Below are 27,174 nucleotides of genomic sequence, written 5' to 3'. Positions count from 1 at the left end.
AACAGAAAGAGTAGAAATATGAGAATATACAATAGATTGACCTCCTCGTGAGTTTTTTATATATCATATTTGATGATTGAAACAGAAATTATAACACTGATACTCAAGACAATGAAATTTAAAAGTGAAGAAAGTAAAGAGACCCAAATGGAAGTAAGATTTCCGTATGTCACTCAAAGTGGTAAAATGTTGACTGATAAGTCGCATATGTATATTGTAATACCCAGAGCAACCACACACACACACACACACACACACACACACACACACACACACACACACCCCACACACACAAATGAAACTGAGGAAATCTGAAAGTGAGTCAGATTCAGGCACTGGATCAATGTCTACCACTGGAAGAAACAATAAAGGGTATATTGGATCTTGGGATCTCTCTGTATTATTTATTACAACTGAATGTGGATCTACATTAATCTCAAAATAAAAGTTTAACTTAAAAAAAGAATATTACGAAAAGGAAGAGAAATTAGGAGGTACCAAGCTTTCCAAATACTGGAGCATATTGTAAAATAATAATATTCAAAACAGCAAGGTATAGTATTAATGTAAAAAAGAGAATTAATAAGGTAGCATCAAAAAGGAAAAAAATAAATCAATGCAATTTACTGCATTAAGAGTAAAAAGTGAAAATATAAGTTATATAATTACCTCAATAGATGTAAAAGAGTCTTTGACTAAATGTAAAAATACCTTTCACTAATACCCCTTTTGACAAAGTTGTTAGCAAACTAGAAGTTCAAGGGAATTTTCTCAGTCTGAAAAAAGAACACTTACCAAGCACATTGGGACTTCCCTGGTAGTCCAGTGGTTAAGAATCTGCCTTCCTGGGACTTCCCTGGTGGCGCAGTGGTTAAGAATCCACCTGCCAATGCAGGGGACATGGGTTCGTGCCCTGTTCCAGGAAGATCCCACATGCTGCGAAGCAACTAAGCCTGTGCACCACAACTACTGTGCCTGCGCTCTAGAGCCCGCGAGCCACAACTATTGAGCCCACGTGCCACAATTACTGAAGTCCCTGCGCCTAGAACCCATGTTCCACAACAAGAAGCCACTGCAATGAGAAGCCCACGCACCACAATGAAGAGTAGCCCCTGCTCGCCACAACTAAAGAAAGCCCACGTGCAGCAACGAAGACCCAGTGCAGCCAAAAATAAAAATTAATTAATTAAAAAAAAAAAAAAGAACCCACCTTCCAATGCAGGAGACGCGGGTTCAATCCCTGGTCGGGGAACTAAGATACCACATGCAGCGGGGCTACTAAGCCCAAGTGCTCTGGAGCCCACGCACCACTACTAGAGAGAAGCCGCAACGAAGAACACGCGTGCAGCAACTAAGACCCGACACAGCCAAATAAATAAATAAAATAAATATCTTTTTAAAAAATGGTGCATTATAAAAAGTTATCCTGAGATTAAGAACAAGATAAGGATACCCACTATCATTACATCTATACAACTTAAATTAATGACCCTAAGTAGTGCAATCAGTAAAGAGAAAGGAATAAAGGGCATAAAAATTTAAGAAGAAAAAGAACTCTCATTTTTCATAGATGATATGATTGTGTGTATAGAAAATCTTCAAGAATCTTCAGGCAAACTATTAGAATAAATCAATAACTAGAGTTCACTAGAAACAAGTTTCATATACAAACCAACTATATTTCTATATACACACAATGAACAAGTAGAAAAATAAATTTAATATATACTATATATATTATCATAAATGTCAATATCTGGGGGCAAAAATCAAACAAAGATTATTCATAATCTCTACAGTGAAAGTTGCAAAGCTCTCTTGAGAGAAATTAAAGACCTAAGTAAATTCAGGGGATACTATGTTCATGAGTTGGATTAGCATATTAGTAAGATGTTAATTCTCCCTAAATTGATCTAGAGTCCATGCAATTTCAGTCGAAATCCTAAATTTATAAGAAAATGCAAAGGGCCAAAAATAGCCAAGTCTATCTTTTCTGCCCATTCCTTCCTACAAACCACAATAAAGGCTCTTGTTCACATTTTACCCTACTGCTTCTGCCTCCTGACTGAGGCTGGTGCGTCCCCATGTGGCCCTGTATGGTGTGGTGTGCCCCCTTCTCTTAGGAATTGTAACAAACTATCTTTTCAATAGCAGGGATCTCCTGACCTGTTGGCCTCACCATACCTGAATAATAAAACCTATATTTTAAAACACAATAAAATGAATGAACTAAAACTATATACGATGATAATAATAGTAAATCTCACAAACCTGATGTTAAGCAAAAGAAGGCCGTTACAAAAGAGGTCAGAATAAGTGCGTTAGACGTCAGTAGTGTTTCCGCTCAGGAGTGTAATGACCAGAAGGGGGCATGAGGGAGCCCTCTGGGGACACTGGTGATGTTCTGTTTCTTGTTGTAGGTGTTGATTGCATGGGTGTGTTCAGAAAATTCACTGTGATTTACTCATGATTTAGGCACTTTTCTATATGAGTGTTACACTTCAGTTTACGTTAGAAAAACCACTAGGATTCAGCCACAACTGTATTGAGAATAAAATAAGAACATTCCAAAACTGGAAAGAATAAAAAAAAATATCTAACACTTCATATCATTAAGTTTAAAAATTAACGATGAAACGAATACTAGCAGCAGGGAGACGAAGGAAAAACAAACAAATTAATTAGAGTAACATAAAATGCAACAAAATTGATTAAATAAATCAGAACTGGTTCTTTGAAGAAATCAACTTAAAAAACTTCGGTCAAGTCTAATCAAGAAATAAAGGAAGACAACACAAAAACACAATAGTATCAATGAAGAGAAAGATATTTCAACAGGCAGATATTTTTAAATTATTTGCAAATACTATATCGAGCTTTAATGAAACATTTGAAAATGCCAGTGTTTCCTAAGATTTTCTGTACAGCAGGTTACTAAAAATGACTCGAGGAAATGTAGGAACCAGAAAAGAAATTTTTCAAGATATCGAAGTAATAGCTCCAAGACCAACATCTAGCCCAGATAATTTTACAGTTGAATTTTTTTCCAACTTTCACTCTGTACATACAAGGGTAAAAGAATGAGCAGTTCCTCATCGACATCATGAAGGGAGTAAACCCTAATACAAGTTGGACACAAGCACCCGAGAAAGAAACTATTGGTCACAGTCACATATGCATCTAGATGGAAAACTTCAACTGCAATAACAAAAAAGCAAAACAACCATTATATAAAGACAGAAAGCCAGGGCCAACTCCTGGGAAAGTTCTCCCCACCTATAAAAAGGAAACACAGAAAAGAATACCCTCTTCTTCCCTGTGCTGCTGTCCTTCTGGGTATGGCAGTTGGAACTGCCACAGCCATCCTAAAACTATGAGGAGAGCTCAGACTCCGCCCTGTGGAGAGCCAAGAAGAAAGATGAAAAAGACCAGAGCCTTTGGTCTGGGCACTGATTGTCTGAAGTGGCCAACCCTGGAGCCACCCTAGCTCCAGGCCTCTTTTCATGTGAGATAATAAGTCTTCCTTATTCCTTAAGCCACTCAAAGTGAGCATTGTTACTTGCAGACAAGCACATTCTAATAATATACAAAGATGAATTATATTTAAGCAGAGGAATAAAAGAGAGAAAAGAGTCTTAGAATTTTTAAAAAATCACTGAGGAAATACATAAAATTTAGTAGAACATATGATAAATATGACATTCAAGTCCATGGGGCAAAGGAAGGATTACTGGATAAATGACAGAAGGAGCCAGTACTGAAAAATGTAAAAGATAGGCCATAACCTCACAATTTACCCCAAATCTAATCCCAAGTAGATGGCAGATTTCACTGAAATAAAATCAAACCATAAAAATACTAGAAGAAAGTATGGATGAAGAGTATCTACTTTGCAAACTGGGTATGTCTTTCCAAAAAAATATAAACACATACATTTTTAAATGTCTCTATGTGAAAATATTTTCTTAATTCAAAAGCAAAGGATAGGGACTTCCCTGGTGGTGCAGTGGTTAAGAATCCGCCTGCCAACGCAGGGGACACGGGTTCGAGCCCTGGTCCGGGAAGATCCCACATGCCGCAGAGCAACAAAGCCTGTGCACCAAAACTACTGAGCCTACGCTGTAGAGCCCACGAGCCACAACTACTGAGGCCTGCGCACCTACAGCCTGTGCTCTGCTACAAGAGAAGCCACTGCAATGAGAAGCCCGTGCACCGCAACAAAGAGTTGGGCACCCTCGCTCGCTGCAACTAGAGAAAGCCTGTGTGCAGCAACGAAGACCCAACACAGCCATAAATAAATAAATAAATAGGCAAGCAAGCAAAGGATATATGGGAACAACATATTTGACACAAATAACTATCAATTCCCTTCCAAAAGACAGGTTATATGAGTTGACAAGAAAAATTTCATTCCTGATATAAAAAAGCAAAGGACCTGAGGTATAATTTACAAAATGTGAAATATAGATAACCAATGATCACATTTTTAAATGTACAATCTCCCCAAAATGCAAATTTAGTAGCATTTTTTCATACTGTTACCAAATTAGCAAAAATGTTTAATATATCACTCAATTTTTGAGTATAGGATATAACAGAGACTTCCACATATTACTGATGGATGTGTAAATTATTAAATCTTTCTATAATCAATTTGAAAATATGTATGTATCAAGTACATCAAGAACCTAAAATTATTATCGGTGGCTTTGTAATTCCACTTACTAAAAAAAGTTAAAGAAATATAGATGTAATAAAAGTATATGTATTTTGGATATCTGTCACAATACTATTCTATAATAATACAGTGAAAATGCCTAAAGATACATCATATGGAAAGATAAAATTAACGATGGCTCCCTATAAGTTGAGTAATGTGTTTCCATTAAAAATAGTTGTAAAGAATAGTTAAAGAAGTGAGAAAATACTCCCAAGACAGAATTAAGTGGAGAAGTCAGGATATAAAATTCATGTACAGTAAATAGCAACTTGATATGCATACATATTACTATCTCTATGTGCAGGGTGATGGGAAGAAGAAAAAAATAACAATAAGTAAAATGCACCAGAAATGCTAACAGTATCTACTTCTTGGTTCAGAGATTATAGCTGACTTTTATATTCTTCTTTTCATTTATCTGTATTTTCTAAATATTCTACCCTAAATGAGCATGTATCAATGCTATCTTCAAAACGAAGAGATGTCACTTAAAATGAAATATTTAATCGTATCTTTTCCTTATCCCTTTACTCAGATGAAGCAGCAGTGTTTGTTTGGGGTCTCAGTTCTATCCAAAGCGGTTCTGCACAAGGGTTTGGAAGGGTTGACATTTTACTTGGGAAATACGCTGCAGGAATGCTAATCCATGAAGAGACTGAAGTTTATTTCTCTTCTGTGACTCCCTGTGCATGGCCGGAGTCTCTGTCAGAGCAGCTTAATAGAGACACTGCACAATTCTCAGGCTGCCTCCTCCCAGCCCCACCACCGCTCACTGCCCACCGCCCCTCCCCATTACTGAACCCACTGCGAGGCTCCTGGCACTGCGGCGGGAGCCACCAGGTAAAGGATCCCACCTGGGCTCTAAGAGGCAGCTCCTGCTTCATTACAGAGCTCTCTTGTCCACTGGCTGATACCCTTTCCTCCTGGCCTCACTGCTTAGAGCTCCTGGACCCTGAGACTGTGGGACAATTTGTAACACAGTGCAGCAGACCTGGGTAAGAATGTTAATGATGTATTTCCAAGCCCGGGGAGGGCTGGGGTCCTATAGCATGACAATCACTCCACGATGAGCAATTATTACTCTGTGAATTATTTTCAGAGCAGCCACAAGGCCCTGCCGGGGCCACGACATCAAGAGAGCCATTTGATTCCTGTCCAAAGCCAGCTTTTATGAAGAATCAAAATTGACAGAGAAGACAGAAGAAACGTCTTAAACTAGTAAAGGAGAAGGAAGGCCTCCCATCTCCCTGGGTGACTGCTGGAACAGGGAGGCTAAGCCAATGGCACTGGTGGAACTTCATGTTAGCAGCCTCTAGAGCAAGGGGAAGGGACTGTGGGGCCCTAACGCTGGCCGGGGGAGTGAGGTGGGCAGCAGCGGAAAACAGGCTGAGGGGAGTGAGGGAGTCACAGAACCGCATCATCCTAAATTCAGAAATGATGTTCCAGGCCCTTTGCCACACATACCCCCATACCCACCCCAGGAAACCTGGCTTCCAGCCCCAGCGCAGCCACCTGCTTGTTGGTACCCCCTAACGGAGTCTCTCCAGGCTCTGGGCCTCAGTTTCCCAACTGGAGCTGCACAGAACACCATGGAGAGGCTGGGGACCAGGGAGACCGATTGGGTGAAGCTCGAGACCCCCTGCCCCAATTCCCCACCATCGTAACCACGGCATGTCCGCTTCCATGACGGTTTAATATATTTGGGTTGCAGTAAGGTACTGCTGCAACAGATTTTCTAGGACTAGAGAAAAGCTGGAAAACCACTGGGCTAAATCCTTTCTTAGTCTCTTGGTCCTAACTCAATTCTACTCTATGGAAAGGAGCATCAAATAGTCCCTTTCTCTCTCTCATCACACCAGGGTGTCCTTTGTCCAGGAATGTCAACGCATAAAGCAGCTTCACGGGCTTTCCAGATGCTTCCCGCCCACTTCCCCACCCTTCTGCCCAAGGAGACAGGCTAACCTCCACTGAGCTAGTGAATTAGGTGGATGGTGCCCATGGGAAATGAGGTTCAAAGGGCCTTCAGGCATCTGGCAATTTTCCCAGAGTTTCACTGTACCAGGGAACCTCGTTAGTGGAAAGGAATGATTCCCCCACAATGGAAATCTTTAGGACAGAGAAGGGCAGACATTCTCAGCAATCATGTCATGGAAGAATGTTTCTGCTGGGCTGTGGCTCACGTTACATTCCAGGCAAGTCATGCTTGTGGAGAAGACTATAACCATGTTTTCCTTCTTCCATTCATCATATCAAAACAGTCCTGAAAACAAAATCTCATCAGAGGTGAAGCCCCCAGCTCCCTCTCAGCCCTTGGTCTTACAAGGAGTGGAATCTGCCCCCAGGCATGGAAGGGGGGATGGGCACTGCCCACCATGCAGAGCCCTGCTCCTGTCTCTGGCCTCAGGCTTTGGCACAGGGGTGTGGAGAGGAGCTGCCTATCCAGGGCACCTGCAGGCAGAAAGCCATGCTCTAAGCCTCCCTGTGCCTCTCTGCTCTTGTGGGATCTGGGGTAGATAACTCAGAGAAGGTGTATAGCTCCAGCCGCCCGAAGCTGATGGCCCAGGCCACACGGGAGAGCGCTCGCTGCCAAGTGCTGCATGAGGGTCATGACTCTGGGTGACCACGAGGTTCCTACTGTTTGCACCTTCCATCTGAGAACATGAAAATTCACAAAAAGGAAGTGGCTGCAAAAGCTCAGGAGAGCAGAGCTAGGAGCATCACAAAGGCCCCCAAGTCAGGGAGACAACGTACTGTGATGCATCCTTGTCCACAGCAGGTGCTCAGTGGTCCCTCCTCGGCTCCCTCTTGTCCTGTGCTTTAAACAATGTTCCCTGCCCCCACCTTTGGACACTTTCCTACAGGTGGTCTCCACCAATCCCATCCCAGCTCATGTCATGAGCTGAGGACGTTTGCAAGGACGAACCCATGGGACCCTCCTTTGGAGACTTCCGTCCGAACAAAGAGAAAGCCAAAGAGAAAAGTGTAGGGCTCCAACAGGAACAAACATTAAGGCAAGTCCTGTGGGAGTCGGACAAGACTTTCCAGCAAAGCCTGCCCCTGGAGGGGTGCTTGGTAATCACCCATGCCAGGGAGCTCCAAGCGGAACACAAAGACGATTAATATTTTGCCTGGAGTTACACAGCAAGAGGGTGACATGGACCTTTGATTTTGCCATCCCACACTCCCTCAACAAGAATGGGCTTCCTGGATGAGATAATTTAGTAAGTATTTGTCCAGCACCCTGCAGTGAAAGGCGCTCACCCACTCCTTCCATCCTCCGGAGGGGCTGAGTAATCTACAGCCTCTTGATGCCACTTAACCTAAACTGTCTGGGTGACTCACCCTCCCTGAGAGTTCCCTCCAGGGTATTCACTTTAAGAAAACATCCATTTGCTCCCTAATTTAAACAATTCCTCTAGGTTTAAATCTTAAAGAAACTACTTGGTTTTTGTTTTTGTGTCCGTGTTCGTTTACTGTTGTTGTTTTCCAGTACAGATAGATAGAGGATATATTCCTATATTGATACCTGTCATCTTTTCAGGGACCCCCTGACACTGCTCCACCATGAGAGGACCCTACCGTCAGTGCAGTTGGCTCCTCTAGCCACAGAGAGATGCAGCTGAGGGGCCCTCCTCAGAGCTGCCCTTGCCTCCTAAGGATGACTGATCTTTGCACTGCCTTTTGTGTGTCTCTGAACCCTAACCCTACCATCACATCCGCTGCCCACCCTCAACTTTATTTTTAGGTTGCCCCAATTTCCCAGCCCTACCCCTCCCATCCCCATCTTCCACCAGGAACCACAGCTCGGCTCTGCCTTTAAATGCTCCCCTAGACCCGTGCCACTCTGTCCCAATGCGCTCTCCTTGCTTCATCCTGAACCCCCACAGGCCTTGCTTTAAGGCACCCTGGGCCTGAATAGCAAACATTTGCTATGGTAAATCCCATTCCCTGCTTTCCAGATAACCTCTCCTTAACAGAGATAAGCTGCCAGGCAGACAGATAACAACTGGGATATGCAGTTATTAAGGGCAGATTTTAAAATGACAAAAGATTACATTTAAAAATAAAGCCCACTTGAAAATCAGCTTCCCTTCCAACTCAATCACATTCAGACCTCCTGCTCAGCAGCTCCTTATACCGAGAGATTCAAGCTCCCATTGGCTTCAGGGTATTGAAGGAGCGTTGCCATGGCAACACGGAAGGCCCAGACACCTGAAATGGGAAGTGGAGGACACAGTACCTCCCCTCTCTCAGGCACCTGGAGTGGCCAGCATGACCCCAGTCGGCTGCCTAAGACGAGGCGGGGAGCCCTACAGCCAACATTCCCACCCAGTGGGGAGACCTTGGGGTTAGAGCTGAGCTAAAAGAAAGTGGAGGGGGGTAGCAAAGGAGCCAGCAGGCAGGGTCTGATTTTCTAGGATCTCAGAGGAAGACTTGGGGATGAAGACAAGTACTGTGGCAAATATGAATGGTCACTGAGGCAGGCAGCTCCTTTCATACCAGATTGACTGAAAGGGCTCCCTGGTCCTGGTTTCCCCTTGCCAGGTGGGAGTCCCAACATAAGCGAGTTTCTACTGTGGCCATGAATGACCCAGACCAACGCTGACCACCCATCCCCAGGCTCCCACCCACCAAACCTCACAGCTTTGGGCATCCCTAACAGACATCACAGGTCATCTCTGACACCCCTGACGTTGCAGGCCACAACCTGGCTTCCCAAGGTTTCACACCATAGTCACTAACCCCCTTTCTGATGCCACAATCAATCTTCCGAGCTCCCAAATGTCATCAAAGCTTGGGTGTCACCATTGCCTCACAACCAATTATTGAACTTCTTATTATCTGACCAACTCATGACTATACTTTCTGTCACGGAACGGGCTGAAAGTCCACCATTCCCACATCACAAATGGACCCCCCAGCCAACCCAGCCTCTCCCTAGCAAGCCAGGCCTCCTCCCCATGTTCTAACTGATGAGAGCTCCCCCCGTGCTTTCCAGCTCTCACACCCTCCACGACTTCACACATGCATCCTTCCATCTGGTCCTCAAGGAGCACAGCCAGAGAATGCCTTCATCCAGATTCTCAGTACCCCAACATCATGCAACCCCTTCCTGCCCCTCTGCCGCCCCCAGCCAATGCTAGAGGCCAGGCTAGAGGGCTCTCTATTAGAGGCTTATCCCACCTGCTGAGAACTCACCATGCGCTTCATCTCCAGGGCACTATCATTAGTAGAGATGTCTCCCCCTCAGATGTATAGAAGTGTGTGTGTGTGTGTGTGTGTGTGTGTGTGTGTGTGTGTGTGTGTGTGAGAGAGAGAGAGAGAGAGAGAGAGAGAGAGAGAGAGAGACTGCAGGAGCCTCTGCCTGAGTCTATGCCAACCAGCTCATGCTTTAGTGCTTTCCTGATTACACGGAGCCCTGTGACCCCTTTACATCATGGGTGCTCCCATCTCTGGCTCCAACAAGCACGTGGTCTTCCTGTGCAGGCCACTTGTGGGAGAGCATCCCTGGAGAGCCAGCAACTGCCCTTACCTGCACCCCCGCTATTGGCTCCACACCGGCTCATAAGCACCGCATCTGAGGTCGCTTGCTGGATAACTGTTCCATCCCCTTGCTTGCCACACTGACCTCTTGGCCCTAACACCTTATTCGACTCTTGAGTTCACAGGCCTCCCCTTCAATTTGGGGAGTCCCAACTCTGGGTACAGGCCACCTCGCCAGACCTCAACTCTGAACGCCCCCCACCATGGGGTGGGGGAGGAAGAGACAAAGTATCACTGAAAAGAGTCCCCAGGCCTGCCACTTGCATCAGCAACAGATAAAAGCAAGTCGAAGCCCACCCTGAACTCTGCGGCTCACCTGTCTCTCACTTGTGTCTCCAGCGGACGCCTGCACTGCCTGCCTCTCACGCTCCATGGAGCTCATTTTCTGGCCATGGCTTTGCCTCACCCTTGGATCGGGGACATTCTCTGCCCGTAACCTCTGCCTCCTGCCTTAGTAACAGTCACACCTGTCCCCAGCATTGGGCTGATTCCAGCGACTCCAGGAAAACACATCACCCCTTTTGCTGGCCTTGTCCAGGACCACAGGCTGGTCCTCCAGGCCCAAGCAGCAGGACCCACGGGCACCAGACGCCCCTGCTGTACTCAGAGCTGAATCAGTGGCACTTTCTGTCCGAAACCCCTTGGAGCCTCCTCCCCACCATGTCCCACGAACACCAGCATCAACAGCAGCATCTGCAGAGAAAGACTGGAGAGGGGACTTTCGTGCCGGTTAACATCTGCTTGGAACACAGGCCCAACGCACGGCAGTAGGAAAAGCAGGAGGTGAGCGCCCCGAGGCTTACCTTCCGCATGTCTTTGCCAAAGGTCTCGCTGTAGGTCGTGCCCAGGATTTCAAACTGCACGTAGGGGTTCGAGCTGTCTTCCCGAAACTCCATCACCCCTGTGAGACCAGTGATGTGGCCCTGCGAGAGAGAAGGAAAAACCATGAGAGGGTAGGGCAAAAGTGGACGGGTAGGGGATGGAACCCCAAAGGGAAGGAAGAGAAAGGAAGTGGTCGCCAACGTCTGAGAAACAATGGATGCACTATAATAAGGCAAGAGGTGCTGGCGGCCCTGGGGCCTCGGAGCAGGCTCAACACTTCCCAGGCCCTTGCTCACAAGGGAAGTTCCTAGGCTTGTCCCCATCATTCATGCCGTTGATATGATCAGAGCATCTGCTTTATGCCACACACCGTGCCAGCCCTGAGATTAGAGAGGGGCGGCTTTTGTCCCCACCCTCCTGGAGCTTACAGTCTTTCACTGCAACCTGCTCTAGGGGCTCACCTTAGCCTGAGCCAAGACGGAAGGCCAAGGTCAGCGAGAGCCATCTCACACAGGTGGCGGGAAGTGGCGGGGCAGCGAGCGTGAGCATTGGAGGCTAAAACCCAGCTCAAGTCTGGCTTTGCCACCTTGGGCAAGTCATCTCCCATCTCCCAGCTTCGGCCTGGAGTTCATTAGACCCACATCACAGAGCCTGCAAGGGCCGAAGGAGAAAATGGGTACAAAGCGTGGTGTCTGGCACACACCGGGTGTAGGGGCGTACCAGCCCTGCGCCTCTCTCTGGTTGCTCTGCGGCCTCTGGAGTAGCAGGTGGTAGAGGGGCTGAGTGAACCTGTGCTGAGCCCTTTTCTTTCTTCAAGCCTGGGGTGGGGGATCACAGCCAGCTTTGAGCTCCCACAGACTGTAAGTGGGGAGAGTCCCAGAGAATGAGCTGGCCCCAAAGAGGCCCCCGCTCGGGCTTGGGCTGCAGCAGATTCAAACCAACATCAGACTCCATTCACTGCTATGGAAACCATGCAGAATTTACTGTGACGAAGACTCCCGGCACTATAGATTTCCCTAAATGTCTTTTTGAAGCCTCTCAAAGCCAATTCACGCTAACACTTCTGTGGATTACCCAGTTCACTTCAGATCCAGTCTTTTGATGGATTTACTGTCACACCTAAGCATATAGGACACGTGATGTCCTACATGCTAAGGTGTGACACGAAATCCACCAAGTCGTAGGCATGCCGACGTATGCACAGGGATGCACACACACATGCACACACACACAACGTGAGGTCCTGCTGAGTAGTACGTGCACTGCCAACTGAGACAAACTCTCCTGGGGGCAGGGGCAGCCTGCGGAGTGGGGTATCTGGCAGGCATGAGCAAGCTGGTTGCCTCCATTTTTTACTTACTTGTGATCCTGGGCATGTTACATAACCTCTCTGATACTAATCTCCTTGTATGAAATGAAGATAATAACAACACGTATCCATGAACCCCAGCTCACCAGCCCTCAAATGCCGGGACAGGAAGAGTGGCAAGTGGAGAGGCCTGGGAGGGGCCTGGCTGGGTGACCACAGAAAGAGCTCAGCCTCCTGGAGCGGGAAGAGCGGGGGGGTGTGAGAAGGGGCTTGTCTTTGGCCTTGGCCTGGAGGGTGCCCCTTGCACACACCTTTTTGATCGTGTCCAGCATGGACCTCCCTCCATTCCATGGCTTGGTGGACTTGCGGATGCAGTTGAGGCTTGCCATGCTGTGCCACTTCCGATCCTCCAGCTTCCTGTGGAAGGCGTTGGCCAACATCAGGACACTGTCGTATAGGTAGAGGTTAGAGATCTGCAAAGACAAAGATGGTGAAACCCTTTCCATTGGTGCATTTCCAGGGACAGGGAGAAACCAGTAGAGGACTAGAGTGACCCACGATGCTAACACTGAGAAGTGGGGCCCGATACCTAGGCCATGATCTTTCGGCTTCCAGTTGGTCATCCAAGCACCCAGCCAGGTGCCGGAGTCCTGAGTAGAATCAGACCTGGCCCCGCTTCAGGAACTAGAGTGGGAGGTGGATCTGTACATCAACAGAACCAGTGCGATCAGAGCCATGACTGAGGCTTGGACACAGCTCTATGTAAGACTGGAGGGGGCATCACACTCAGGTAACAAAGGATGGAGGGAAGGATGGGCACAAAGCTCAGTCTAGAAGGATTAGGATAAAGGGTGGGCAGCATTGTAGGGAAGGCACCACATTTGAAGAGGCATGAAGGTGCAAAGAAGCCGGGCCAGGTAGAGCAGGTTCCACCAGCATTTTCGGCAAAGGACGAGATAGTACAGATTTTAGACTCTGTGGGCCTTATCGGTCTCTTTTGCAACTGCTCAACCACGCTGTTCTAGCAGGAAAGCTGTTCCAGATGGTACAGACACAGAGGATGTGCTAAGAAAAGTTCATTTAGAAAACAGAAAGTGGGCCACAGCGGGCTCACCCCTGGGTTAGAGGGACTGAAAACAGTTCAAGATGTCTGCATCAAGGGGACAGTACGGAGGCAGGGATCATGAACCATGTGGGCCATGCTAAAGAGGAACAACATAGGTGGCTTTAGGATCTGTGCCTGCAATCAGACCTGTGCCTTAGAAAGATCACTCTGGTCCCTGGACAGGCCTAGGGTAGATGGTGGCCTGAGTGATACTGGCAGCTTGTGTGAGATTCTGGAGGCCACGGGGCCTGCGCTACAGTGACATCACTGCTGGCTAGGGGACGCCTTTGGAATTTGCAACCATGAGCCTCTGAGAATTACTCCTTTGCTTAGCTGTCCACAGTAGAGCTGGATCTTAGAGGAGACATAGTCCCTCTCAGAACTCCTGAGAGCACGGTAGTAAGGGAAAGTTCGTAGTAACAGTGAGAAGAGCGGCATCACAGTGGTGAGATGCAGGGGTGGGACAGGTCTGGGCCACCCTCATGACCGTGATTAAGACCCGGATGGGCGTGAGCCTGGACTCCAGCGGTCACAAGAGCCCTTGGTGGGGAGGAGGACAGCCCAGCTTCCCGAGGTTACCACCACTGCACCCTACCCCGCTCCTCCAAGGGGTTGTCACGGAGCATGAAGTGGCGGGGGGACGTAACACCCACCCTCGGTCAGGTCTGTGACCCCTCACGGGTAACTGTTGCACAAACAACCATTAGCCAAAGTGGGTCAAGGGGATGATTCTCTGCACACCTCAGCAGCAAGGTGTCTGCTAAAAATATTTCAGAAAAACAAAACCACCGGATATACATAGGACAATATGTTGGCCTCACAGGACTCCTGGGAAGATCAAATAGGATCCTTGGGCTGTGGGAAGAATTCCAGCCACCTCCCACTGCTCCCCAGTATGCCCCTCACACTCTCAGCACCTCCATATCTTGTTCTCAGCCTACAATTCCCTTCCTCACAAGTCTTAGATGGGTTACCCCCAAAGCAGAGGCCCAGACAGGAACTTGGGTGTTAGGAACTGTCCTCTGCAACTGAAATCAGAGGTGGCCCAAAGGAGCTGGTCCAGGGCATCACACACATCTGCTCCATCGTGCCCTTTCCCCAACTCATGCTAACCTCCGGGGGTCATCTCTGCCGTGACATGTCTGAGCAGAGCTGACCTCTTCCTCCATGGATGTCCCTGTGCTTGACCATTCCTGCACAGCCCTGTCCTATCCACCCTCAACTGGTGTCCTTGCAGTGGGCACAGGGATGTATGTCACTAAGGCCTGCATGTCTGACGCCTCTCCACTTGGTAGGTGGAAGACGGACAGGAGCACGCCTGCGTGACCGACCACTGCTGATTTAAACAAGGTCCTCAGGCCACAGGGGAGCAGGCATGTCAGTGCCTAGTGACCTTTTTCAGGGTCCTGCACCACACAGGTGCTTACCTGACAGCAGAGAGAAATCACTCCTACCACCGGGAATTCACCCCCTGTCCTGCAGGGAACAGACAGGACAGAACACTGTCTCCCACTCCTTGAACCCTGGGGGATCATTGCCTTGATGAGAAAGACAAACCCACTCCCTGCTCTTGTCAGCCCCCAGCTCTCAGGAGCCTCTACCACTGCAAAATTATTTCTGATATGTGTACCTCCCCTCTGAAATACAAACCAATAATGGAGGTGTTCTAAGAGGATGTAAGCCACTTAGAGTTGGCTTGGTCTTATTTTTTATTTTATTTCTTCCAAAAGGATAACTCAGAGCTGAGAGTCCTTTATGATGTGAAGATTTCTCTTCTTAAGACGTTTGTGGATCTCCTGGCCAACCACTCACAGCCAATGCTATTCAACCAGCTGGGACTCTCTGACCCACATCCCCGCCTATGTGTGCATTCACACACACACACACGGGGCAACATCTCCCCTGCAGTGGCCCAGACTAGCGCCCAGCGGAATTTCCTTTTTTCCCTCCAGCACTTCTAGTCACAATAAATTAAAGTACTTAATTACATAAGTGATTCATATGATACAAATGTATGAATGCAGAAAGGCCTGTCATGAAGAGGAAAAAACAGGATGTGACTCAGAAAGGCCAGAGGAAGAACAGGTTTGAGCAATGCTCTTTTCCAGGTCTATATATTTTCACTAACTCTAGAACTCAGCACCAACCAAGACACACGGTTGGTGCTTAATGCATATTTGATGGATGGATGCATGGTGGATGGGTGGATGAGTCTGGATGGATGGGTATGTGGGGGTGAGTGGGGAAGATGGGTGGACGGGTGGGTGGATGGATGGGTGGATGGATGGATGGATGGATGGATGGATGGATGGATGGGTGGATGGGTGGATGGATGGGTGGATGGGTGGGTGGGTGGGTGGATGGGTGGATGAGTCTGGATGGATGGTTATGTGGGGGTGAGTGGGGAAGATGGGTGGATGGGTGGGTGGATGGATGCGTGGATGGGTGGATGGATGGATGGATGGGTGGATGGGTGGATGGATGGGTGGATGGGTGGGTGGATGGGTGGATGGATGGATGAGTCTGGATGGATGGTTATGTGGGGGTGAGTGGGGAAGATGGGTGGATGGGTGGGTGGATGGATGCGTGGATGGGTGGATGGATGGGTGGATGGGTGGATGGGTGGATGGGTGGATGGGTGGATGGATGGATGGATGGATGGATGGGTGGGTGGGTGGATGGGTGGATGGATGGATGGGTGGGTGGATGGGTGGGTGGATGGATGGATGGATGGGTGGGTGGATGGGTGGATGAGTCTGGATGGATAGGTATGTGGGGGTGAGTGGGGAAGATGGGTGGATGGGTGGATGGGTGGATGGGTGGATGGGTGGATGGGTGGATGGATGGATGGATCTCTGCTAAGAATGTACACATTGATCTTGGTTCACAAAAAGAGAAAACATACAAAATAGCACGAAAAAGAGATTTTCTGCTTCCAACTTTGACTTGAGAGGGTACCTCCTCTGTTCAAACAAAAATCTGTTTCTCATTTATAGCTTGCGCAGAATGTCTGCTTGAGCCTTCTTGAGTCAACTTGGAGTTGTTTCCATCTCTCCACTCACTCCTGCCCCTTCTCTTGTAAGGTGCTGTCTCTGTCCCTGCCTTGGCAGAAGCTAACACTCCAGTACTGATGTGTGGCTCCACCAACCTCAGCATCCTCACTTAGGTGACTTGCCAGGTCCACTGGTGGGTATACAAAGGGAGGGATGCTACCCTCACGGTCTGGTTGTCCAGAGAAGGGACTTTTAGGGGAAAAGATCAAGGACATAGAGTAAAAAGGCAGCCTCTGCTTGGGGCTCCCTCCAGGTCCTGACAAACATAAGAAAAGCCTTTCCTCATGGTGGGTGGGTGAAGACCAGTGTCCCAGTGTCCCGGCTTGGTCAAGCCAGGTCCCTGAGGCAAGAGGAGAAGTGTAGAAGGACAGAGGCTCTCAGCTGCATGGACCCTCACTCACTGCTGGTCTCGAGGGGCAAACAGCCCGAGCTGGAGCTACAGGTCACAGGGTCAGAGAAGGGGCCCTGGCCTGAAAGAGTCCTTACCTCTCTCCCTCACATCTCAGATGAGGTCCAGCACAGAGTTCACTAGCAAAAGACAGACAAGCAGAGCAGACAATGTCACTTCATCCCTCTGCTGGCAGAAGCCCTGGGCTCTGGCTGGCCTAGGAACACTGCAGCACTGAAGTGACAAAAGACTGTAAAAAGCATTTCAGGTAAGAGCAGACTTGAGAAGCTAAAGAGAGGCCAAGTGTTGAGGCCAAGGGCGTGGCAGAGGAAAGACGCAGATGCACAGCAAAACACCTGGGACCAGGTCAGAGATGCCAGATGGAGTAAAGTCAGAGGCAGACAAAAGCCAGAGCTGGCAGAGGCTTTCCTGGGAGCCTGTGGCCTCCATTCTAAGTGGGTACACAGCTGCCAGGGGCCCAGCTGGTTCAGTTATAGCCACCCTAGAGATGCATGCTGGGGTCCCCTTTTGCTGTCATACAGTACAACTCTTACTCTACCATGTGGGGAGCTTAGCTGGGGCCCTGGGAGGATGAGCAAGAGCTTTGGATTCATCACAACCTGGGCCAGCTCCACTCACTGCTGAACCCCCGGAGTGGACAGCAGCACATGGATATAGCACATGCTTGATAAATGCTCACTGTATGGGTGAACTGAATCTCCTCTTGAACTTACTTGCGAGGTGATGTTGAACAAGTCATTTAAAGCTCTAACCTTATCTTGATGACAATAAAATACAGTGCGATCAGTGGCCCTGGAGAGGTGCAGAGGGGCAGCCCTGATTTACCCACCCTGTGAAATGCAGGTGGTGATAACCCTGGGTGCCTAGTACCATCCTGAGCTCTTTCCATGCATTTCTGTTTTGGGGGGTAACAGGGACAGAAGGGAATGGAAGGGGAAATGAAGGACCCAAGCAGCCTCCTGACTTCAGTGTGGATGAGCTGAGAGATTGTCCGGGGGTATTGCTGGCAGCTGGGGCCCAGCGTGGGTCGTGAAAAGCAGTTTCTATCTTCCACCACCATTCACCCTCTCCTCCAATGCCCCTTGGTTCGAAAGCTTTTCAAGGGCAAGCAGGGGTCATATCTGGCTTCTGTAGCTTCTGGGTCAAAAGACTGAGCAAGGATCAGCCCTGAGTCTCAGCGCTGCCTGAAATCTGCTCACCTGGGCGCATGTCCCTGGCTTCCTCCTGGCCCGGCAGCAAGGTCACGACTGCCATAGCCCCCTGGGCCTGATCCGGGCCTTTCAGGTCTACATGTTCTGAAGTGTTGCAGAGCTGCCCTTTGAGGAAAAGGCCACTTCTCTGCTCCCGGGGTGTTCTATAAAAGCTGCCAATATAGGAAGGCCCAGAGTGAGGGCCTCTACAATACCCGGACCCAGGTTCCTGAAAGGGAAGTGGCCTGGCCCACTTCAAAGGCCTGACATTTGCGCTGCAGGGCTGGCTCAGCCACGGGAGCCTGGGGCACAGCCAGTCCTGCAGCAAGACCACCCAGGTGTACAGGGGAGAGGAGAAGCAGTCAGGATGTGACTAGGGGCAGCTGCAGCCCAGTACCTGTGGGAGGTGCCATGCCCTGCACACTGTCACCAGCTGCCTGTCCCCTGCCCAGGCTTAGGGGTTTCACCCCTGGGGAAGCTTCCTAAATCCTCTCTACATGGTCACTTCCCATGGCCACCACATAGTTCAGGTGCCTCATTTCTCCCTGGGGAGATGGTAACCCCTGGTTACCTCGTCTCCCAGCCTAGGCCCTCCAATTCCACCCTGCACCGATCTGTCGTTCTCAGATGCACATCCTGCCCTGTCACATCTCCAAGGGCTGCACCCCAAGCCTCAGTGCCCTGCAGCTGCCCTCCTTGATGATTGATTTCCAAACACTTCTTGCCTCTCACCCCTTGCCTCAGACACTGAATTCAGCCCCTGCTCTCCTTGGCTTCTTGGCCTTTGCATATGCCATTCTCCATAAGTGGAACGTGCTACTAAATGGAGATTAAAATTCTCAATTGATTTGGAGTTTGTGAGAATTCGGAGAGACAACATTTGTGAAATGTCTAACATAGGAACTGGCCCATAATAAGTGCTTAAGGGATGTTTGTGGAATTAATGGATGTTGAATGAATAGTTTTAAATCTGCTCTTAGGTAAAAACACCGATGTAAACAGACGTCAAAGTGTTTGGGAAGAGGATGCCTCTTAGAATAGGAGTGATGGAGGACAGAAGCCACCCTGCAAAACGAAACAGGACCTCCACATGGGTATATTCCATGTGGAACTGTCCATCTGTAGTCAGTATCTGGGTTATGTGCTCCCATGAGATGGGGGCATCCTCGCAAAGCTTGCATTTCCAAAGTCAATACCCAAATAAGAGGCAGGTCCTCGGGAGTTGAGGAAGACGGCGGAAGAGTAAGACATGGAGATCACCTTCCTCCCCACAGATACACCAGAAATACACCTACACGTGGAATAACTCCTACAGAACACCTACAGAACGCTGGCAGAAGGCCTCAGACCTCCCAAAAGGCAAGAAACTCCCCACGTACCTGGGGAGGGCAAAAGAAAAAAGAATAAACAGAGACAAAAGGATAGGGACGGGTCCTGCACCAGTGGGAGGGAGCTGTGAAGGAGGAAAGGTTTCCACACACTAGGAAGCCCTTTCGCGGGCAGAGACTGCAGGTGGCAGAGGGGGGGAGCTTCAGAGCCACGGAGGAGAGTGGAGCAACAGGGGTGCGGAGGGCAAAGCAGAGAGATTCCCGCACAGAGGATCAGTGCCGACCAGCACTCACCATCCCGAGAGGCTTGTCTGCTCACCCGCCGGGGTGGGCGGGGGCTGGGAGCTGAGGCTCGGGCTTCGGTCGGATTGGAAATCATAAAGATCAGATCAGAAATAAATGAAAAAGAAATGAAGGAAACGATAGCAAAGATCAATAAAACTAAAAGCTGGTTCTTTGAGAAGATAAACAAAATTGATAAACCATTAGCCAGACTCATCAAGAAAAAAAGGGAGATGACTCATATCAATAGAATTAGAAATGAAAAAGGAGAAGTAACAACAGACTGCAGAAACACAAAAGATCACGAGAGATTACTACAAGCAACTCTATGCCAACGAAATGGACAACCTGGAAGAAATGGACAAATTCTTAGAAATGCACAACCTTCCAAGACTGAATCAGGAAGAAATAGAATATATGAACAGACCAATCACAAGCACTGAAATTGAAACTGTGATTAAAAATCTTCCAACAGGGCTTCCCCAGTGGCACAGTAGTTGAGAGTCCGTCTGCAGATGCAGGGGACACGGGTTCATGCCCCAGTCCGGGAAGATCCCACATGCTGTGGAGCAGCTAGGCCCATGAGCCAGGGCCACCGAGCCTGCGCGTCCGGAGCCTGTGCTCCGCAACGGGAGAGGCCACAGCAGTGAGAGGCCCGCGTACCGCAAAAAAAAAAAAAAATCTTCCACCAAACAAAAGCCCAGGACCAGATGGCTTCACAGGTGAATTCTATCAAACATTTAGAGAAGAGCTAACACCTATCCTTCTCAAACTCTTCCAAAATATAGCAGAGGGAGGAACACTCCCAAACTCATTGTATGAGGCCACCATCACACTGATACCAAAACCAGACAAAGATGTCACAAAGAAAGAAAACTACTGGCTAATATCACTGATGAATATAGATGCAAAAATCCTTAACAAAATACCAGCAAACAGAATCCAACAGCACATTAAAAGGATCATACACCATGATTAAGTGGGGTTTATTCCAGGAATGCAAGGATTCTTCAATATACACAAATCAATCAACGTGATACACCATATTAACAAACTGAAGAAGAAAAACCATATGATCATCTCAATAGAAGCAGAGAAAGCGTTTGACAAAATTCAACACCCATTTAGGATAAAAACCCTGCAGAAAGTAGGCATAGAGGGAACTTTCCTCAACATAATAAAGGCCATATATGACAAACCCACAGCCAACATTGTCCTCAATGGTGAAAAACTGAAACAATTTCCACTAAGATCGGGAACAAGACAAGGTTGCTCACTCTCACCACTATTACTCAACAGAGTTTTGGAGTTTTAGCCACAGCAATCAGAGAAGAAAAAGAAATAAAAGGTATCCAAATCGGAAAAGAAGAAGTAAAGCTGTCACTGTTTGCAGATGACATGATACTATACATAGAGAATCCTAAAGATGCTACCAGAAAACTACTAGAGCTAATCAACGATTTTGGTGAAGTTGCAGGATACAAAATTAATGCACAGAAATCTCTGGCATTCCTATACACTAATGATGAAAAATCTGAAAGTGAAATTAAGAAAACACTCCCATTTACCACTGCAACAAAAAAGAATAAAATATCTAGGAATAAACCTACCTAAGGAGACAAAAGACCTATATGCAGAAAATTATAAGACTGACTGATGAAAGAAATTAAAGATGATACAAATAGATGGAGAGATATACCATGTTCTTGGATTGGAAGAATTAACATTGTGAAAATGACTCTACTACCCAAAGCAATCTACAGATTCAATGTAATCCCTATCAAACTACCACTGGCATTTTTCACAGCACTAGAACAAAAAAGTTCACAATTTGTATGAAAACACAAAAGACCCCAAATAGCAAACGCAACCTTGAGAAAGAAAAATGGAGCTGGAGGAATCAGGCTCCCTGATTTCAAAGTATACTACAAAGCTACAGTAATCAAGACAGTATGGTACTGGCACAAAAACAGAAATATAGATCAAGGGAACAGGATAGAAAGCCCAGAGATAAACCCACGCACATATGGTCACCTTATTTTTGATAAAGGAAGCAAGAACGTACAGTGGAGAAAAGAGAGCCTCTTCAGTAAGTGGGGCTGGGAAAACTGGACAGTTACATGTAAAGGTATGAAATTAGAACACTCGCTAACACCATATACAAAAATAAACTCAAAATGGATTAAACACCTAAATGTAAGGCCAGACACTATCACACTCTTAGAGGAAAACACAGGCAGAACACTCTGACATAAATCACAGCAAGATCCTTTTTGACCTACCTCCTAGAGAAAGGGAAATGGAAATAAAAAAAAAACAAATGGGACCTAATGAAACTTAAAAGCTTTTGCACAGCAAAGGAAACCATAAACAAGACCAAAAGACAACCCTCAGTATGGGAGAAAATATTTGCAAATGAAGCAACTGACAAAGGATTAATCTCCAAGATTTACAAGCAGCTCATGCAGCTCAATAACAAAAAAACAAACAATCCAATCCAAAAATGGGCAGAAGACCTAAACAGACACTTCTACAAAGAAGATATACAGATTGCCAACAAACACATGAAAGAATGCTCAACATCATTAATCGTTAGAGAAATACAAATCAAAACTACAATGAGATATCATCTCACATCTGTCAGAATGGCCATCATCAAAAAGTCTAGAAACAATAAATGCTGGAGAGGGTGAGGAGAAAAGGGAATCCTCTTGCACTGTTGGTGGGAATGTAAACTGATACAGTCACTATGGAGAACAGTATGGAGGTTCCTTAAAAAACTAAAAATTGAACTACCATACGACACAGCAATCCCACTACTGGGCATATACCCTGAGAAAACCATAATTCAAAAAGAGTCATGTACCAAAATGTTCATTGCAGCTCTGTTTACAATAGCCAGGACATGGAAACAACCTAAGTGTCCATCATTGGATGAATGGATAAAGAAGATGTGGCACATATATACAATGGAATATTACTCAGCCATAAAAAGAAACGAAATTGAGATATCTGTAGTGAGGTGGATGGACCTAGAGTCTGTGATACAGAGTGAAGTAAGTCAGAAAGAGAAAAACAAATACTGTATGCTAACACATATATATGGAATCTAAGAAAAAAAAATGTCATGAAGAACCTAGGGGTAAGACGGGAATAAAGACACAGACCTACTAGAGAATGGACTTGAGGATACGGGAAGGGGGAAGGGTAAGCTGGGACAAAGTGAGAGAGGGGCATGGACATATATACACTACCAAACGGAAAATAGATAGCTAGTAGGAAGCAGCCGCATAGCACAGGGAGATCAGCTTGGTGCTTTGTGACCACCTAGAGGGGTAGGATAGGGATGCTGGGAGGGAGGGAGACGCAAGAGGGAGGAGATATGGGGATATATGTATATGTATAACTGACTGACTTTGTTATAAAGCAGAAAGTAACACACCATTGTAAAGCAATTATACTCCAATAAAGATGTTAAAAAAAAGAAGAAAAAAAAAAAAAAAGAGGCTGGTCCTCACATCTGCAGGAAACGGAAGACAGAATTCAGCTGTGAGCTCTTGACTGGGGTTTCAGCTCTTGAGAAACCCAGGCAGACATTCCTGGCTGCTGGATAATTAAAGACCAATCACATGAAGCCAGAGGACCAAGGATGGAAAGATAACATTTTTTTGAACAGTTAACACCCAGAATCCCCATTACATCAGTAACTATATTTTATTTAGGAAAATACCTGTGTCAGCAGGAGCAAAGGCTACCAGTAAAATTGTTAAATTGATCTTCATGAGAAAATGAGGAGAATTTACTTTGGAGTCAAGACCCAGAGGGAGAAGAGAGAGTAGATAGGGAACGGGAAGCTAGCAAGATGTGGAGAAAGGATGAGGCCCTGGGTGGACGGGGTGGGGCTGTGGAGAAGCACACAAGCCTTCTCCGGGAAGACTTCGAAACTTCGAGGCTGTTTGTGCAGCTGCAATGCGAAAGTCCCACCTCTACCTCCACCGTATGTGACACCATCTCCGAGACTTGGATTTGTTGTCTTGTTGAAACCAGGAAAGACACTGATTTCCCATCTGGATCGGTACTGGGTGGGGTAGAGGCAGCCCCATCAGAAGCTCAGATGATTTGTTTACTTCCTTACTGAGTCCCTAGGGGCAGGATTAGGGCCAGGAGTAATGAAAATAGAAGCCCCCTGTGTAATGCGCTGAGCTCTTCAGGAGACCTGTACGTGTCCAATCCTATCTGGACCTCAGCGGCCTGAGACCTATGCCCACCCCCGTCAGGCTGGAAGGGAGAGGCCCAGGAGGATGACGGCCCTGCTAGGTCACTGGCTGCCTGCCTTCCCAGTGCTCTGTGCACGTTTCTCCACAGTAAATCTGAGAATTGAGGCAAGTCATATTAGGGTGCTCCAGCCTTGCCTCCCTTGCACTCCAGGGGCCCAGGGAACTGTTGTGTATCCACGTTATCAAGGTACAAATCATCCTGGAAGGCAAAGGAAGATGAATGGCAGGCCAGGGTCGCAGCCACACGGGCCAGCTGCAGCTCGCCACCAGGCCATTATCCACCCAACACCACAGCTAAAACCGTGGGAAATGTGTTCATTAAGAAAGGCTGCATTTCCTCCAGGCTTCTAAAGAGCCCAGTTTTCTCTTGCCTCCGTCATTAATCAAGCGAAGTAATTAATCAATCAAAGTGCAGGGAGGCCTCACAGAGGCAAACAGCAGGAACTGACCTCTGACCAGATCCTCAGACAGGCTCTAGCCGTCCAGCGAAGTCAGACAAGCAGCCGGCAGAGGGTCCAGCTGGGAGGACAAGCTGACGCCCAGATGTCACAGCTTGAGAAATCCATCTCCAGGCGAGAGCTCTCTGCCAACCTGCTGCCAGCCCACCCGTCCTGAGAGAGGGCGCCATGGCCAGGCCTGAGGAGGGAGCCGATGGTGGCAGACGGCCAAGAGGATGGGGATCTCTGCTCATGTTGAATCCGAGGAGGGGGGAGGGGGGAGAGTTGTGGAGGAGCATTTGCTATACCCGAGGCTCTCTGGCCTCCAGTTGTACACATGGCCACCGGCGGCCAGAACTGCAACCAGCTGCACCCAAGCAGACCCCCTGTTCAACTGGCCCTGACAAAGGCATCGATGCTCACGCTTCCCCAGTCTGGTCCCTACATGTTCCATCTGGGTCTTTAGGGTGAAGAAAACCAGAGAAAGTGACATGAAGTCCAAGGTAGCTCTGATGTGAGGAGGCTCAGTGTTGCTCCAGAGGAAAGAATTCTACAGGCAGGTTGACAAAAAACTTGTAAGCTAGGGAGAAGTCCAGAAAGCCTTACAGAAACAGTGATGTAAGGGGCGGGGTGAAATGCTTTAATAGATTGAGTGAGGAAGGAGTGATTCCATCTATCAAGCCATTCCACAATTTTAAAATGCACAAAGAAGAGAAATTCCAACCTGAGGGAGCATTTTATAATAATACCACATTAGCCCCTGCAGCCTAATTCAAGGATCAGGCTTCACAGTGACCAGACAACACAGCTTCTCTCATTCGCTTGTCCCGCCTTGGAAACACATTTGAATAGAAATGGGGTAGCAATGTGACAATGTGTCTGTTAGGTCAATTATAGCCCTGAAGTCACCAGGCAATGCGGTTCTGGAGACCAAGGATGCTAAACATGCATTTCTGACCAAGGCTACCCATGACATCTGAGCAAAGTCTCAGGAGTCCTTAAGGTCTGCTTGTCACTTTTATTACTAGCTGAGTAAGACAGGCCCTAAACTAACTTGTCGAGAAAACAAGAATCAGAAACACCCAAATAAGACAGTGCTTTGTAGGGAAAAATAAACAACAGCACTGCACACTGGCAAAGGCAATACTTTTGGAGCCACTAGAAGCCACTTATTTAAGTACTTTTCTTCCAAAAGATGTTCTCTTTACTAAATAGGAACCAAAATCATTTGCTATAACTGCCTGGTTGGCTCTGGAGCACAGAAAGCCCTGACCACAGGCCTAATAGAAGACAATGGAGCTTCTGACGCCAGCTCAGTACAGAAGCGGAGAGATGAATGATCCTGTAAAAATTCCCTGTTTTGGATGGTCCGCTTGAAAACTTCTAATCCAGAATTATCATCCCAAGAGCAGCCATCTGGGGGAGAAACTAAAGATGGACTTGAGGGTTCCACTTCCAAAAGGATTTTGATTAATTTCATCAAGACAAAGTTAATAATCCACGACATCAATGCTGTTTTGTTTTTTTTTTTCCTTCAGTTGCTTGTGCTAAACATGTTAGAATCTTCTCCATAAATCTCACAGCTAGAGGCTAGTAGAAATTAGTTTGCCCTCTACACTGTCATTTAGAAAGAAAGAAGTGGTAATAGCTACTGAGGAAACGTGAAGGGAATGACTTGTAAATGAGATGAATCTACCCAAGTGGTGGTTGGGTAGGATGAGTAAATAAATCCACGTTGGCCTCTCTTCATAGCCCGCACAAGGAAGGAGATGCCATGAATGGTGATAGATTGCTTTAATAACGTATTTTATTTATGGATCTATAAAGAGGCTTCTAGAGACAGTTTAACTTACGTTAAGACCTGCATTCTTAACAGATCCACCCCATCAGTCCTTATCGAGAGTCTCCAAGGAGAAGGTGTTGTCTGAAGAGCTAAGCGGGTCGCAAAGACAAGGCCTCTCCTCTCCCACACAAGGCAGCGGTGATTGTGTGACTGATACGGACAGTAAGTGGTGCTGGATGCCGGTGATCAGGGGCTGGACAGGTGGGAAGTGCTCTCCCACCCATTGTGAGGCTTTCCAAGAGCATGCTCAAGAAGGGAGCGGACTACATCATACAAAAAACAACGAGGCCGTGTTCAGCCTTTCCGTGGAAACCCTAAACACACCTGGCTCCCTCCTCCAGAGCGGTACTGTTAATAGCTCAGCCTTGTTCAAACTGCTTTCTATGTGTTCTCCCCTTTAATTTTCATTATGACTCTGAGGGGTAGGTAGTGTTCTAATCCCCAGTTTACACAGAAGGAAACTGAGGCACAGAATGACAAATAAATAATAATAAACAGTTAGTAACGAGAGTTACTGGAATTTGAACCCAAGCAAGCTGGCTCCTGTGCTGTTGCTGCTGTTGCTACTACTTCTACTATTGCCAGTGCTGCTTCTGCTTCTGCTTCTGCTACTATTACTACTACCGCTACTGCTACTATTACTACCTCTGCCGCTATCACTACTACTGCTACTATTACTAACACTACTACAGGTACTACGGTTGCTACTGTGACTTCTGCTACTATTACTGCTACTGCTGCTACTGCTACTATTACTACTACTATTACCACTACCACTACTATTACTACCACTGCTGCTATCACTACTACTGCTACTGCTACTATTACTACTACTACTACTACCACTACTGCTAC

At 47.2% G+C, this 27,174-nt stretch overlaps 1 protein-coding gene across 5 annotated transcripts in view; it reads right to left on the bottom strand.

Moving 5' to 3' along the window:
- GRID1 (glutamate ionotropic receptor delta type subunit 1) overlaps positions 1–27,174 on the bottom strand; it is a 671,373-nt gene that overhangs the window by 189,679 nt on the left and 454,520 nt on the right. For all 5 annotated transcript variants that reach the window (XM_060286217.1, XM_060286219.1, XM_030862796.2 and 2 more), the window contains exons 7-8: positions 12,707–12,868; positions 11,068–11,187 (exon numbers count right to left, since the gene is read on the bottom strand). In XM_060286217.1, coding sequence (XP_060142200.1) covers positions 11,068–11,187; positions 12,707–12,868 — 282 coding nt within the window. The remainder of the gene's footprint in view (positions 1–11,067; positions 11,188–12,706; positions 12,869–27,174) is intronic.

This window comes from Globicephala melas, chromosome 16 (assembly GCF_963455315.2).
Source record: "Globicephala melas chromosome 16, mGloMel1.2, whole genome shotgun sequence".
Taxonomy (NCBI): domain Eukaryota; kingdom Metazoa; phylum Chordata; class Mammalia; order Artiodactyla; family Delphinidae; genus Globicephala; species Globicephala melas.
The sequence above is the reverse complement of the archived record's forward strand: the minus strand, read 5'-3'. Positions and strand labels throughout refer to the sequence as shown.